Genomic DNA, 17,201 nt, shown 5'->3' with positions numbered 1-17,201 from the left:
ACCACAAATTAATTGAAAATGTGTGTTGTATGGGAATACAATATTTCACCAATTCAGTGTTTGGACATCCATTAAACAAACAGTTAAAGCGCTAATCTCTCGTTTACAGCCCTGACCTGGTCGTCGAAAATTCCACATTCTGATAACGGGTGGCAAGTCTATCCATAGGACAACCACTGTTGACTTTCCCACAAGGTCTTACCCGTTTTATTAAACCTAATAAGATGACGGGTGAAGTCAATTTGAACTCACAACCTTCCATCTGTGAATCAGGTTCTCTAACCACAGTGCCCCCACTAGCCATTGTGATTTTGCTTTGGGGGGGAAATGTATCTCGCTAAGCCATTGGAACTCTATGCACCTGTTAACTGATTAATTATATTTCTCTGCACACTTCAGCATAGGGGTTTTATTCTGCTTTGTCTTGTGCCTCGGGCTGTTCGTACAATTTGAAACCAGTGATGTGTGCTTTAAGCTGGCTGGCCATGCACCAATTGTTACATGGAAGGCAGCCAACTGTGCCAACCTATATTTGTTTAGTTTTACACACTTGTCGAGTACAGGCCCAAAGGTCCAACACGTCAAGTGGCCAGCAAGAAAGAGCACTATCAAATTGTAATAAGCGTTAAAATCACGTTTCTTAAGTAGAGCATGGTTATACATTCTTGGGAAAGGCAATTCGAGGGGAAGAAGCAGAAAGAGAGGTCTTTTGACCTCTCTGGTAAAAGAATAAATTAAAGAAGTTTATGGGAATAGTCACCATGGTAGTAACGGTAGAAGAATAGTACAGAGGTGACTGACCTCCGCGGAGCTCATTAAAAGTGAATCAGTGAGTGCTGGATCGTCAATCAGCCTAACTGCCTATAAAGTATAGTGAGGAGGAACTGGGTGATCTACCCCAGATATGACGACAGTACTGTATTTCAACGACAGCTGAATTTGTGCTTGGTATAGCAGTCATTATTAAGTAGGCTGTGACAGAAATTAAAACCCGTCTTGGATGCCTCCTTGCCAGGTTACATGCCAAACTGCATTGGCCAATAATTCGCAGCTGGGCAGCACAATAGCGAGCGTGCTCGCCAATGAAGCAGTATTCACGAAGTCGATGGTTTTAGGCCTGCCGCTGCCTAGTTATTTCTATGGGGAATAACCAAAGTGCGACAATTACCAAATACCTTGTGACATCATTAACAAGCGTTGGCTATATGCCAGTTCCAAAATATAAGTTCCAAATGTGAAAATTGTCTCCACTACTATAACTAGAGTGCCTATTTCCTTTGTTGTAGAGATAATGAGTCTACAAGGCTTTTTACTGGTAGGAACCTCCTGGTTACACCAGCCCACAGGGGATTATTGTGTCCATCCGTCCGTCGTGCAGGGAGGGGCTGGGTGGGGAGGGATGGGCTGGGTGGGGAGGGCTTGGTGGGGAGAGTGGGGCTGGGTGGGGGGGGTGAGGAGGGGCTGGGTGGGGAGGGTGTGTCTCTCTGTGTTTCTCTCTCTCTGTGTGTGTGTCTCTCTCTGTGTCTCTCTGTGTTTGTGTCTTTCTCCGTGTCTGTTTGTCTCTCTCTCATACTTAACTTCAAATTTAGCAATATTTGGAAGAACGTAATCAACCAGGTATAATGTTAACTGTTGTGTTAGCCGACTCTCTGTGTTGCATTGCATTACATTTCTAAGTTTACTAGGTTTGTTTTCTCATTCATACCGGATGACGGTTGCTTGTGTTGCAATCGAAGCGTCGTAGTCTATTATGTATCTGATTTTCTTTCTACGTGACTTTACCGAAAGAACCAAAGTAATTCCTGCAGTCACGAATGCTTCAAATCATATTTACATTTCTTCAGTAAGGAACGCCTCACAGTCTCTCAAAACTATTTTTCAGTTGGGTGCTGAACCGAGATATTTTGAAACATTCCTGAATGAGCATTTCTTGCAAGAGAGAAAAATGGAGTACCTGTAAATAAAAACCACCACTTAAGGCTCATGGCAGGAAAAGTACTCAAAATTTCACGTGGATATAAATTCCGTATAGACTCAGTGTTATCATTCACATTGTGGAGAATCTAAATATCAATATTGATAAGCAAACTATGTCACCTGCACATATTTCTGGACCTGCTTTGACACACTGTATCTCATCAGCAGTCAGGCTTCATTGAATGAATGCTGTACTGTCATTTATTGAGCTACCTTGTAGCTCGGTGGGTTTACCAGTCTCACATCCATGATCATTTCTACTAATTGCCAACCCTGCCTCCAAAGGACTGCATTACTGGTACGTGTCACATTGCCCAGCAGCTAATTTTACATTGTCTCCCCTGCAAAAGAGAATCTTGATCCCATTGGGCCTTTCAAGAAAATATAAAGCAGTGGATCACCGGCTAAAAAGGTAGTGATGGCATAAGAGTGCTGAGCTGAGACCATGTCACATGGGAGTCTAAACCACATATTGCGTTGTCTGGTTGGCCTTGTTTATTGTAATATAGACACAATGTCAGATTCCTCAACTGCCCAGATTAAATCCAGGCAAGCAGTACCCCCAGAGTGTTGGGATTTACTACCTGCTGACATAAAGACTGAACTGAACAACGTTTCTCATCAACATCCCTTTCGAACACAACGCCTGTGGGAACACGCTCAAGGCATTCCCAAATATAAATTTTGCTAACATAAATGCATTCCAAGCCAATAAATTACATCTGATTTTATGGCTCCTGGGTTTGTAATTTGTCACTGTTGGCAATGGCTGTGGCTGTGGATGTGTATGCTTATCTCTGCTCACATGTGCGCTGTGTCTGATGGAATATTCTGCCAGAGTGAGTGAGTAGTGCTTCATTTATTCAATTAATCATGTAGAACGTCTCTGCACGTAATTCTTGCTCTGTAGGGAAAATGCAAATGTGTGTAAATAATCACGATTTGGATCTTTACGGCGCCTGAGGCAAATCTGTTTGAAATATAACTTTTGAATTTGCAATTTTATCTTGGTGCGTTGAATTGCCAATGGCATTATTAAGTTTGAAGAAATCCATTTACAATGCAATTTTCTTGTAAATATGCATTTACAGCAATTTGTCAATCCACTATTTGATAATAAAAAATCTCCCAATGTCATGTCACCAATGAGGTTGTTTAACCATACATTACATACATCACCATGCTAGTCATATGTTATTTTAGTGATAGGGTTATCGCAGGACCAGATCAAATATTACTCACTACTGATGTTAGCCGTGTCCAGGAATTAAGCTCTGGTAGCTGGGTTCATAGCGCAATGCGATAACCACTGATGTCACCACTTCACACCCTTAATATAAATACATCACAAAAATTGCATAACTCTCAACTTTTGTTACATATTCTTTGTTTAGGATATCCACCAAAGAGCCGGCACAATGAGATCAGTTTGTGGGCAGAGGGTAGATTTGTTACATGACCAAACTGCGATGGTTTTGACTTGGGGAGGCCTTCAACCAGCAGTGGATAGGTCATTGCTGATGTTGATTTTCAATTACAAATATGTAAATGTTTGACCAGCTTTTTGCTGTGTTTCTACTAAAACGATGTGGATTTGTTTGATTCTGGCTCAAGGCTGCCAATCGAAATGTCCTCTAAGGCACGTTGGTTTGTGGGCTTTTTGTATGAAATGCACCATAGTATAAAGCAACAATGTGTAATATTACATTGTAGATAAATATGGAATTTACCAATTGCATCACGTCCTATTGTGACACTGTTGATGTAATGTGGATTGATTGATAGGCAATGTTTATTGAACCTATCTACGTGACTTTACCGAAAGACCCAAAGAATATGAACCCATTCAACTTCAGGAAAATGTGTGCCAGAGAAACTTCATAAAAATCAATACAAACGAGAAAAGACAGCCTTCAAGAAAACAGGAGGTAAATTGTTCATGATTTGCACAATCTGTATACAAATACTGAATGTAACTTTCCAAAACCATTTAGAATTGTACCATATGTAAAGTCTTGGGAAAATCAGCTGAAGAACAAACATTGTGCAGATTCCTTTGAAGTAGCAGTACAGAATAATACATCTTGAGTCTGCATTTCAGTACATGTGTCAGTATACAAATATGGCTGTCCAGGTCTGTCGAGGCGACAGCATTCAGACGCTGTCGCCTCGACAGACCTGGTCTTCACCTGAGGACGGCTGCTTGCGTTGTGGCCGAAACGTCGTGAGAATTATTTTATTATGTTTTATTTTTATTATTTTATTACGTCCCTTCTACGTGACTTTACCGAAAGAACCAAGAAGATGAATCCATGCAGTCACGAAAGCTTTAAATCGAAAAATAGAAGTCACAATTGTAGATATACTGAAACCAAATAGTTTTTTTTATTTCAATCTAATTCCAATAACTACGATGGTTTCAGCTATAAATTGCATGAATACATTATAACAGTTTAAATATGTGACAGTACAATTTTGGTACATTTTTTATTGTTGTCCTTTTGTTATTACGTTGTTGTATACATTTCTTTATTTTGTCTTTGTCGAATGTATTTTTTTATAATTGTTAAATTTTTAATGACATTTTTTATACATACATAGTTATATTTATAACTTTTACATTTTAGTTGTGTGCAATCGTTTTTGATTGATAAAGTTTTATTCCCTGTTTGTACCTGTAAAATATTCATTTCATTTGCAATTTATCTCAAGTCTGGAGTGAAAAAAATCCTTCTTGTGTCAGTGAATTCCCACCTGCTTTAAATTAATAAAAAGCCTGTGTCAGTTCTTATTGCAGTGTTATATGTAGTAGATATTTTGAAAAGCATACATGTGGAATATATTCATAATGTACCTCAGAACAATTATAACCTGAGGTAAATGCAGAGTTGTTTGGGAAAAGGCAACATTTTTTGCGCCTCGCGTGACATTTACATAAATTCAATATATACATTATACAAACGTTTTTACTTATTCTGACAGGCTTGCATTTTCTTTGACCTTAGTTGAACCAGGTGCATTTACCTTGGGGTGCCCAAGACACGGATCTAAGCTGGAAATTCCCAACCTGTGGGACACGGACCACTTGTGATCTGGTCTGCAAGGCCGTGGGCAGTGGTCTGCAGAACTGTTGCCCATTAAACAACTATTTAGATTGTATTATTGATTCATTAACACAGCTGGCTATTGACTGAATCTACTGATTTCTGACATTGGTTTCTGACCTTATACAATGTTATGGGTGCGTTAACAGTGGTCCGCGCATCCAGAAATGTTGGGAATCATTTGTCTCAACAATCCTGGACCAATGCTTTTTCACAGGCATTCGCATGAACCCTCCGAGGTCTTTATCAAACTGGAACTTCAGTATTTAAAACAAAAGACACGCTGCTTATGAATGGATTCTCGTAGTGCTTCCCAATGCGTGTTTGTGCTCGTAGGTATTTGGCAATAATAACATTACGTTCCAAGCCGCAAAACAACATGATGTCACACGCGGCGTGGCTTATCATGTAGCGAGATGACATTACCCGTAGTGGCATTATCCTGAGGGGAGGCGAGTGCATTACGTCTTGGCCGGCAAGGTGAATACTTTTATCGCCGTTTTTTGTCACTTGTGAATTGGAGGAGTTTCACATTGGCATATACAGCCCGAGTAAATGGAGGAATTGATCATTTAGAACACTTTACGTCGCATTTTATCATCCAATTAAATGTTAACGTCACAATGTGACTGTAATGCCATGCAACGGATGCATCACTAATTAAGTCACTGAAGGTGAGTGTTACTTTCCAGCAATGTGGTGTGGAAAGTTGAACAATCACGACTAATGTGTTCATGAAAGGCGACTTTAGTGATGAAACGGTGTGAAAGGGGACCGCAGCGAAAACTCAGGGTCAAGGAACTAAGAACGATGGAATTAGGTGCCCGAAGATTTTGTCAGTCGGCACAGAACACTTGCCGGTGAAATGCTATATGCTATTAAGTCATGGAATGGAAAGATATCGTCAACGAGATAACCTTTACTTTATACCTTCAACTAAAAAACCAGGGGGACACCAGAAGGTAATATTCAAGTGGAATTCTTAAAAGCAGCCACAGTACTTTCCAGGAACATTTATTGACGAGGGACATTGATTAAAAGAAGTAGTGATATCCTGGTTGCTTTGTAACCTGCCCACGTGGTATTGTCTAGTTTCAGTAGAGTTGCGTGTGCTGTGCTAGTAGTTGTTCCTGTGATGCAGCGAGCAGGATTGCCTCCACAGCTTTGTTCTTATTTTTCTTCTCATTTTATAAACTATAAAAATTATACTTGACACTTTTTTTTATTTTACCAGGTAAGGCCCACTGAGCTATATAGCTTTATTTTTCGATTTAAAGCTTTCGTGACTGCAGGGATTCATCTTCTTGGTTCTTTCGGTAAAGTCACGTTGAAGGGAAATAATAAAAACAAAACATTATAAAATAATTCTCACGCCGTTTCGGCCACAACGCAAGCAGCCGTCCTCAGGTGAAGAACAGGCCTGTCGGAAAAAAATATTTGATGTTTTGTTTTTATTATTTTATTATTTCCCTTCTACGTGACTTTACTATATAGCTTTGTTTCAGCTACCTGGCCACAAATGATAGCCAAACGAAGTGACTTATCAAGTGTGAGATTTATAGCAGCCAAATATTCTTAAACGCACGTTTCTAAATGTGGAGGGAAAAACTGGAGGACCCGGAGGAAAATCCACACAACCACGGGGAGAGAGAACATGCAAACTCCAAATATACAGCAGGCGTCAGGGTCGGGATCAAACCCACAACTTCCTGTATACCAGGCGAGGTAGTTAACATCTCGCCAGCGAGATGTTTTCCGTCCCCAGCAGTCATCTACCATTTGTGCTATAGTCATCTAGGTACTGAACAAAGTCGGTTTCTTTGCAGACAACACGTACCATGTTAAGTTTTGGAACATTAAATGCCCTGGTAGTGATTGCACCACAATGTGCTTTGCCTAATATCATAAAAATGTCCAGAAAACACAATTCTGGCAGGCCTCGGTTAAAGTACCATCCATGGTGAGTGATATCTGAGCCGGTGCCGAGTCTCGCTGGCCAGCGTGGTCACACAACCACCATTACCAACAAGGCCACACTGAGGTCTTTATCCAGCAGTGAATTGTCAAAGGGTTGTACGTATTTTTTTCACACACGTTAATAAAAATACACTCGGAGCTCTGTGCAAATCAGTGGGGAGCCAAATACTTCATTTTGAACCACATGCAAGCCCAGTGATACGACTTGTCTCTTACAAATGCAGTGAGAAAATCAAATTAATTCTAGATTTGAAGTTTTCGTGACTGCAAGGGTCCATACTCTTTGGTTTTTTCGGTACAGTCACGTAGGTAAAAAAGTAAAATAAATTAAATCACGACGTTTCGGAGACAACACAAGCTTCCGTCTTCAGCTGGAACCATCACAGCAAGAGATAGTAAATTTGATACAGTAATTTTGCTGTGACGGTCAAGAGATACAGTAATTTTGATACAGTAATTTTGCTGTGACGGTTCCACCTGAAGACGGAAGCTTGTGTTACCTCCGAAACGTGATTTAATTTATTTTCCTTTTTTACCTACGTGAGTGACTTTACCGAAAAAATCTAATTAGCTCACGGGAAGGCAATATTGTTTCTGTATATTAATTTGTGCAAATGAGCTAAATAAACGTGAGAAGGAGGTGCGTTTTTTAGTGCAGATTCATTCATATGCGATGTAGACTACCGAGAATATTGAAAAATAAAGCGGAGGTACAGTATGAAGTGGTTTTCCGCTCACTTTAGTGTTGGGTATTGCTCGTCCCTTGTATACAACCCTGAGCCAGTGGTGAAATGTACACTTTCCTGTAGTAATGCCACAGCACCACAATTGGTACTTATTTTACTGACCATGGAGGCATGAATGGTTGCAGCAACGCCCAACTGGGAGTTTAACTACACGCAGACAATTACAAGTCGCACTCTCTAATTACTGCTGTTCCCAGATGGATTCGTACATTCTGAACATTTTAATAATATAAAGATTCTGTACCAAAAGTGGTATAGTTGTAATAATTAAATGTTAAGTAGATTCACTTCAATTGAAAAGTGCATTGCATAAATGCCAATGACCTTTGCGTGAATTTTTAAATGTATGCAATGCAAAGCATTTATACTTTTTTTACAATAATGTTTTTGTCTGTGACTGAGCAGACAATCTGGTCACGCATGGAGAGCAGACTTCATCCGTTGCGACAGCTCAGGATTCAGTAAGCAATATCTTGACAGTGCTGGCTCAGTGCTCTGACATGCCCAACACATTATCTCAGTAAGCCAGCCACTCACCACAGTTCCGTGTCCATATTTTGTGTTGAAATTTTCCTGACATTGGTCGAAGATTTGGTTTTAAACAACACACAGAAACGTGTAAAAAGCACTCTTTATACACTTTGCAACAAAAACCATCAGCATCTCCTGAAGAACTCCATTGTGGTCCTCTCGTCTTTGGTCGCTATCAAAATAAATGTGTCTGGCTGACTAGCAGGTGCCCGAAGACAAGAGGAGCACAATGCAATTCAGTGCAAGATTAGGTGTGACACTTTTTGTTTTGTGGGACACACCGTGAACTTCTTTATGCGAAGCACATATTTTATAGTCATGCAATGTCTTAAGTCAGTAGACGTTGGTCTCATCAGTTGGTGTAAATTATTTGGTATTGAAACATGTCTGCTTGAAATTTGAATGTCTTTAAATCAATGACCCTTGATGTGTGCTTACAAATGAATGTATTGAAAGTTGGGTTGGGATTGCATTGAAACACAGAACATTTGCTATGCATAAGGCATAATTATTGATACAGCAGAAGAGACAGAGATGAAGTTAATTCATTAATATGCATGTATATATTATTTATGTATAATATAGCATAGCATTGACATTAATTCAAATACTAAATTTAAAAAGGTAATTTGTTGATAAGGGAATAATTTATTGTGGTGCTAGGACATTATTTATCCATGGATGTATCAATGAGTCTCATAACTTTCTCAGATAAGGTTATACTTATGAGGATGTAAGAAAAATCACGTAGTTCCTAGAAAGTAATGCAACTGATAGTATAATACTCATAACACTACAGAGATAGGTCAATAACCTGTTTTGATTCTAGATTTGAAGTTTTCGTGACTGCAAGGTTCCATACTCTTTGGTTTTTTCGGTAAAGTCACGTAGATGAAAAATAAAAGAATACAAAAATAAATCACGACGTTTCGGAGGCAACACAAGCTTCCGTCTTCAGGTGGAACCGTCACAGCAAAATGACTGTATCAAGTGAAGAGAGCTCTAAGAGACACGAGACTATATATACAGGTTAAGGGGGGGGAGGAGCCAGGATGGGCCGTGGGGGGGGTTAAGTTAAGCCTCCTTTTGTTATGCTGCAGGGGGTTAGGGGAGGAAGAGAGCGCCTGGTTTTGCTTTACTATCCTTTACAAAGCTCATTGTAGCTCTGCTGTTGACTGTTTCATGCACACGGTGCTCCTATCTCTGTGTGATCCACCATACCCACTTTCCAGTCGTTTGATTACAGCAGAGGTTCTTAACCTTTTACTGCAGCCTGCACCCCTTTGGTTCTCAATCGTAAAACAATGTGTAGTGTTCATAAATACATCGGTTTGATGAAACTAAATATTTGTACTTACATGCTTGTGCTTAATATGTCTTTCGATGATTTACCTTCTAAAATAATCTTGCATGTCTCGCACCCCCAGAAAGAGCATTTCACACCCCTAGGGGATGCGTGCACCCCAGGTTAAGAACCACTGAATCACAGGCATACATTTTCACTACACACATGAACATGTTCTAGATTTGAAGTTTTCGTGACTGCAAGGATCCATACTCTTTGGTTCTTTCGGTAAAGTCACGTAGGTGAATTTTTTTTTTCTAATAACTAAATTAAATCACGACGTTTCGGAAGCAACACAAGCTTCCGTCATCAGGTGGGACAACCAAAGCAAGAAACAACATTACTGTAGTGGGCAAAGCGAGCTGTTTGTGACAAGCAATTATATAAGGTAAGAGGGGGGGAGGAGGCAGGGAGGACAGATGCAGGGGGCGGGGGGTGTGGAGTGGGGGGGGTGAAGCGACTTGTTGTGCTGCAGCGCCGAAGCAATTAGGATATTACCATGTTAATATAACATGTATTTGATTTTAAACAAATTGGTACAAAACATGGATGATTACAGTCAGACACCTCTCATCCCATATAGAGTTAAAGTGCAGATAAACGCATATATTGTCATGGGATTCATTTGCTGTCAGCCCTAAATCAATTCCTTTCATCCACGCAAAGGATTGGCTAATTGTAGGCATGCAGTGCACAGGTAATAGGAAGAAGCTATGCAGGTCACGGAGAGTATGCAGATACTAGAAAGTACAGATAACAGGGCGTCGGAAAAGAATGCTCTTGTCATGCGGTTATTTTTTGTTATATATTTGATGCATACCTTTGTTCCAGCAGCATACTTGTGCGGCTAATTAATAATGAACAGATGGTACAAAAAAAACACAAAACTCTTAACTATAGAGACAGGGAGATTAAGTTTGTCTTGTAGTGACTTCAAGTTCTCTCTCAGAGAATAATGGCACAATTGTTACCCATAGTTTCCTTGGCTGGCCTATTGCACTTAATTTACTAGCGACAAAAATAATAGCAGAATTATTTGTAAGGTGATTATTCATAATATTAGAGTTATGTGGTTTTGAGAGCAGTGGCTGCCCGAAGATAAATTAATTGTGTGGACGTTATTGACCTTTATGAGAGGTAAAATTGCTTGGCAACTCAGTACAATATAAAATGTTTACAGCTGGAACTAAAACCCTGAATGTTAAATGATGAAACGATCTATGTGTTTTCATTAGCGCCTGTAGATATATCTTCATAAGTACCTCCGTAGGCTATTAAATCAGGTATCTCTTGGTGTTGATTTGAAGCTTTCGTGACTGCAGGGAATCCATACTCTTTGGTTCTTTCGGTAGTTCTCCTGCTGTGTTTGTTTCACACATGATGACGGTTGCTTGTGTTGCGATCGAAACGTCGTGATCTGTTGTTATTATTTTTTCTACCTACGTGACTTAACTGAAAGAAGCAAAGAGTATCTCTTGGTGTATGAGTCATTGCTAAAATGCGATGACTGAGGAATATCTCAGAGCTCGCCGTCCATTTGTCATATTCTTGTGGGTAAACATTTCCACGATTAGGCCACTCTGATGTTTCATAACCCGTTCTCCAAATTTGAAGGGTTCCCACAATTGACTTTAAAAGTTAACAAGTTCATGCAAATGTATGGCTAATCAGTGTGCCATTACACGTGGAATAATGCATATCGGTGGGTTCTTAAGTGTTTTAAAATGTGCGCTTTCTGATGTGTGTGAATTGTTTTGATAAGGCAGGGCGCTGACCCAGCAACCCACTACCCCCTTAGCCTCAAGTGAATTTAACTTCCAGACTGTTGTTGATCAGCAATCATCATCCAGCCTATAGACTACAAGACAGCCAGCTTGTAGACTCGTCATGTGGAGTATAGCACAATAACACCTTTTCCCCCATCCCCTTGCACACTCCTCCCCAACTCTTATCTCGCTTAAGAAACATGCAGTGTAGTCTTTACACAGTTGCTTTTGTTCAGACTTGTATTTGCTTCATTGCAATACTTCGTTTAGCTTTTTTCATTTTGGAGAAAATGAGATTTCCATGTTACGTTGATTTCTCACCTGGTTCAACAAAAGTTTTTGAAACTTTCCCTGCATTATCCTGATTTATTTATTATAGTTAGAAATTCATGCTTACACTTTCAATTCTTTGCTTTCCTATATTCCACACGTACATACCTGGTCAATATTTTCTGTCACAAAAATATAAGGCAACTCAAGATAATCAGTTATAAATTTGTACATATGTGCCTTGCTACGAACCCAGAGATCCGAGTTCGATTCCGGCTCACGGCCAACACCAGTGACGATTATCTGAACCAGTCCTGGGCCTCTGCTAGATCGACTCAGCCTTAAGTGGGTAGCTAGTGCAGTATCTAAACATGAGCACTGGGGAGACAAAAGCGGCCAGGCGTGGCGCTGGCCACCCACCTCCTCATGTGCAACGTTAGCCTTCATAGGTGCTCGCTAACAGCACTTGCCCCAAGAGTGTCTTAAGGCTATACAGGGGATCTTTGTCTTTAACCCCAGAAGCGATTTTGGAAGGCGGTGGAGATGGTGGGAGCGGAGTTCCTGGACAGGCTGCATTTCTACTGGAAGGCCTGGCTGCCTGCACGACAACTCGTCGAGATGGCCATCCTTTCCCGCCACAAGGTGCTGTAGCTACATGCACCGTGCATTGTCTGTATGCATAACACTGTGCAACCGTGCATTGTGTGGACTGCGCTGCTGTTATTCATATGAATTTGAAAAGTGTCACCTTGTGGCACTCTAGATTGGAATATTCTTATTTTGTGTGTCAATTGAAAAGCAATTGACAAAATCGTATAGCTGTACATTGAGTTTTTGTAATGCATTCGATAGCATCAGGAGTTGCTTGATGTACAGTGTCCGTGCCTCCTGTGCAAGGGTGTAATGGGCAGTAGTCGGTGATATGATGAACAGGTCACACTTCACCAAATTCACAATCGGCTGACTAGATTGGAGTCACAGTGATAACTGATAAATAGTCTAATCAAAGTTTTTCCCTGCTGAAACAAGCAAAGGTGCAGTGCTGATTTTCATCGGTGACCCTGAGCCAGCTGTTGTACATTCCCAGTGTTGAGGTCAGTCCCTCTATAGGGCGACCACTGATGACCTCCCACAAAGTGATCCTGAATGTAAAGTACACGTGTGTTTTGGGTCATGCCTTCCCATTAACCCATTGGCAGTGATAGGAAGGAACCCTGGCGTAAGTAACCATGGATATGTATGTGGGACTTTGTCTTTGTGCCGCCCAAGGTGGATGAGGGTGGAGAGATAGTGGAGTTTCAAGCAGGTGGATGCCCCTGGAAGGAGCACCTCTTCACGCTTGAGGAGACGCTGTCCGTTGACAAGGCCATCAAGTATGCCATCTTCACGGACCAGAAGGGCAGCTGGCGAGTGCAGTGCGTGCCGGTCGCCGTGCACTCCTTCGAGAACAGGTGCGAATATTGCAACTCGCATTGAATGCATTGACTTGCCCAGGTGGTGCTAGGGTAGAGCGCTCGATGCACAACACGAAGAACAAGCAAAATAAGAAAGCCTTACCACCTTCGTTGTCATCAAAGTCGTCATCAGTCATAGTAATCCCCTGCTCAAATTAACGATGAGGCGTTGGTGCTCATTTCCCGTTTACAGTCCCCGGAAAGTGGTGGAAATGACACATTTCTATGGCGGGGGAGAGCGTATCCATATGACAACTTCTCCACAAAAGTGGGGAAGTCAGTAGCCTTAATAAACGTGGATTCATATACAGTAAAACCTTGGATTGCGAGTAACTTGGTCTGCGAGTGTTTTGCAAGACGAGCAAAAATTGTAAATAAATATTAATTTGATAAACGAGCGAGGTCTTGCAATACGAGTAGTACGTATACGCTTTGTCTGCCGAGCGTCACGTGATCACAACTGATATACGAGTGCTTTGGATTACAAACACGTTTCCGGAACGAATTATGCTCGCAATGAAAGGTTTTACTGTACTCATTTGCATTTTAAGCATTATCAATTTGATACATTCGATATTGAATCATGGAAAGTAATGCATGCCAACCGTACTAAAAGCACCTCCGATGAGCACTGTTGGCGACGTACAGTGCGAAAGAAGTTCAACGTACATACGCATGAATGGGTGTGGGTGAGGAGTAATTCCCCTGTCCCCTGGTCCCCCACACACCGTGCCCTCCCAGGCTGTCTTTGCCGGAGTCGTGGCGAGGCCTACGCGACGAGGCACTGTCTTCCCACTGCGGCATCCCCGGCTGTGTGTTCGTGCACGCCGGCGGCTTCATTGGAGGCCACAGCACGCGGGACGGGGCGCTCGAGATGGCCCGGCGCTCCCTCAAGGCGGCGGCTTCACAATGTTCTCTGGCTACCGCTTAGGCTTTGTCTTTCCATGCATCTTCTTTCCTCTCCCTCGCCTCGTGCCGTTTATGTACATCTCCGGTCATCACGGTTGGCTACGTACGGTGCGAAAGAAGTTCTACATACGCACGTGCGTGCACGGGGTCAGCGGCTCTCCTTATTCGTTGCTTTATATGACGATTGTTTAAATACAGCACCAGCTCAAAGCGCCTTACATCACATCTCATCTCAAACATTGAAAGGACCCCCCCCCTGCCCCTCAGCAGCTGTCCTCATGCAGAACAAGGTGACCCAGAACTGGCCTACAAGTGTGCATGTCTGCCAGTATGGGGGTGATGATTGCTATGCGAAACTCCAATCGAGTAAATTGCAGGTCATGTTTCGAATCTGCAAGTTTTGACCATGACGCGCACAAACATTGGCCTACTCATTTCCATTGGCATCACGGGATCTTTAACATCCACTGTAAAGGAGGCGGCTTATATTCATGGTTTATGCACGTTCAGTATTACCTATGGAGACCTGCAGGATCAAACCACGAAACCTCGGTTACAATCATTCACTTTCTAACAACAACAAAAATTGTTCCTAGGTAGTAAGTGTTATTTCCTAATTGATTTTTTACCCTTCTATCTGGCAACAAAACTGACACCTTTTTACAAGGAGTCATGTTTGCATAGACCGCAATACCTGCAGTCATAAATACAAACAAAAGACATAACTCTGATAATGTGCACTGTCCTTGAAGTTGATTGGTCCACACCCGAGACAGCTTTCTTTAGAGCCTAGTCTCACATGGGTTGGACCAGATGACGCCAAAAGGCGCCTTTTGGCGTCATCTGGTCCAACCCATGTGAGACTAGGCTCTAAAGAAAGCTGTCTCGGGTGTGGACCAATCAACTTCAAGGACAGTGCACATTATCAGAGTTATGTCTTTTGTTTGTATTTATGACTGCAGGTATTGCGGTCTATGCAAACATGACTCCTTGTAAAAAGGTGTCAGTTTTGTTGCCAGATAGAAGGGTAAAAAACCAATTATCATATTTTTACTGGCAAATGAGGTTCCCATAGTGTTATTTCCTAATTGATTATGCCTCAAAAGTACAGAAAATGGCTATTATTCCCCACAAACTTTGTTTTTGTGACCAGGACAGTGATATTTTGAAATGTATCTATTTTCAATGAGAAAACGTGTGCATTTGTGTCTTTCGTTCACATAAAGTCCTGGTCACAAAAGCAAAGTTTGTGGGGAATAATAGCCATTTTCTATACTTTTTCGGCATAAGCAATTTAAAAATAACACTTACTACCCAGGAACAAAAATTGTGTTACATTTATAATCGGCCCATTTCCCCACCTCCACGGCAGCCAGACAACCTCACTATCTAACCCCTGTGGTTGCCAATAACTGAACATTGTGCAGATGGCATAGGAGAGTATAAAGTGCATCTCAGCACTGAACATCATTAGACAGTTGAACATTACAATCAACTGTGAAAGTAAAATAAAATTGTATTTGTCAGTGGAAATTGAAGTAGTGAGATGTTTTGGTGTTTCTGTACCACTCAACATTAAATTTAAATAAACAGCAAGTTATTCTCTTTTTTTTGCATCTGTTTTTGCTTGATCATGATCATGATAATCAGGACATCTACCCGAGCAACATAAATCCTTGAACAATTAAAACATTGTGTCTCTGTGGATCTTTTGGAGTAGTAGCAAATAGAAGCTTGGGAGTCATGTGGTGCTGATTATTTTTACTGGTGGCTTACATCATCATGTTTTTTTAAATGTTTTTAGCCAAATTTCGAATGGGATCAATTCACAAGTGAATGCAGAATGTTATTGTTAACGTTTTATTTTCTGTGCAGGAAAAAAATCATTCACAACAGGAAGCATATTGAACGGCCCAGACATACAATTGTTGCTTGCGGATGTGGATTCAATTTGGTTTCGGGAATTTCCTCCCACCTTTAAGTCAACATTAATGTTAACCATCATATCTAACTTTATCCATTCTGTCTTCCATCATCAGCAGTATACCATGAACATCAGTAAAAAAACACTTATGAATAGTATCGTTATCAGTATCAGTCAACGTGTGCTTAATCATCCTCAGTGGCCACGTGTAGTTCTCATAGACCTCCACTGAAGTTGGTGGATAGTCATCAACATTATGTGACATTGTATCCTGCCACAGTCATGAAAACCCCAACGGTGGAGGTTGGCTGCACAGAGACTTTGCCCTGTCCGGAACCCGTTCAGCAAGGCCCACTGACAGCGTGCCGGTATGAGGGGTGGAGGACACTGTCGGATCCACGATAAGGAGCTGGTTTGGTGCTGGGTTTGCCTTCCATTCCTCCTGCCAGGCAGTCTCTGCCAAGCAGGTTGTGAAATGGAATGCTTGGAGTCGCTTTTCAGGCCGAAATCAAGGGCACGTTAAGACCATTGTTGTTACTTCTTCAGTGTAATCAAGAAGGCCTCATCGTGACCGTTTGCTCGTTCATTTCAAGTGTGTTGACCAATGTTTCCTTCGGGATCTTGTTACCTGACACTTTGCAAAAATCCTTCCAAGCCAAGTTTCTATATATTTGCACCAAGTGCTGTTTGCCCTGAACCCCATCGATTCCTACAGTGAATTAAGTGATACGGCCACATCACATGATATATTTCTAGGGTACCACAACTGAGAAGCATTTAACTTTTTCCCCATAAAAATGTATCTTGCTTCTTTTGAGTAATATTAAAAAATATTCGTCTTGAAATTAGCATGCGTGTCATGTGTTCTATTTCCATTTTCAACAAATGCAAAATGTATTTAATATGTAGGCTTTCACAACCAATATTCATAACTTGTTTCTTTTGGTTTCTTGTAAATGTGTATTTCATAAACCATCCTCCATCCAACGGCGAAGTAATAACATGGCACACTGAGAGATCCTTGGAGGAATTGTGCCTTATAAATGGAAATTATGAAATGTTTAATGTGAATAAAACATGTATTACTGCTTCAGCACAACAACCGGTGCTGCTGAGGCAGTATGACATTTGCCTAGTTTTATTCACGTGATACTTTTATTAATTGGCTGTATCGGCTAGAGGAGGGTTTACAACACAC

General features: G+C 41.2%; 1 protein-coding gene across 1 annotated transcript in view; it reads left to right on the top strand.

Moving 5' to 3' along the window:
• The window catches only part of MYG1 (MYG1 exonuclease), a 100,786-nt gene extending 86,034 nt beyond the window's left edge, over positions 1–14,752 (top strand). The window contains exons 5-7 of the mRNA XM_078613525.1: positions 12,236–12,358; positions 12,986–13,167; positions 13,912–14,752. Of these exons, the coding sequence (XP_078469651.1) occupies positions 12,236–12,358; positions 12,986–13,167; positions 13,912–14,101 (495 nt within the window). The 3' untranslated portion in view covers positions 14,102–14,752. The remainder of the gene's footprint in view (positions 1–12,235; positions 12,359–12,985; positions 13,168–13,911) is intronic.
• Positions 14,753–17,201: the final 2,449 nt, after the last annotated feature.

Source organism: Lampetra planeri, chromosome 1 (assembly GCF_965212315.1).
Source record: "Lampetra planeri chromosome 1, kcLamPlan1.2.h2, whole genome shotgun sequence".
NCBI lineage: Eukaryota > Metazoa > Chordata > Hyperoartia > Petromyzontiformes > Petromyzontidae > Lampetra > Lampetra planeri.
The sequence above is the reverse complement of the archived record's forward strand: the minus strand, read 5'-3'. Positions and strand labels throughout refer to the sequence as shown.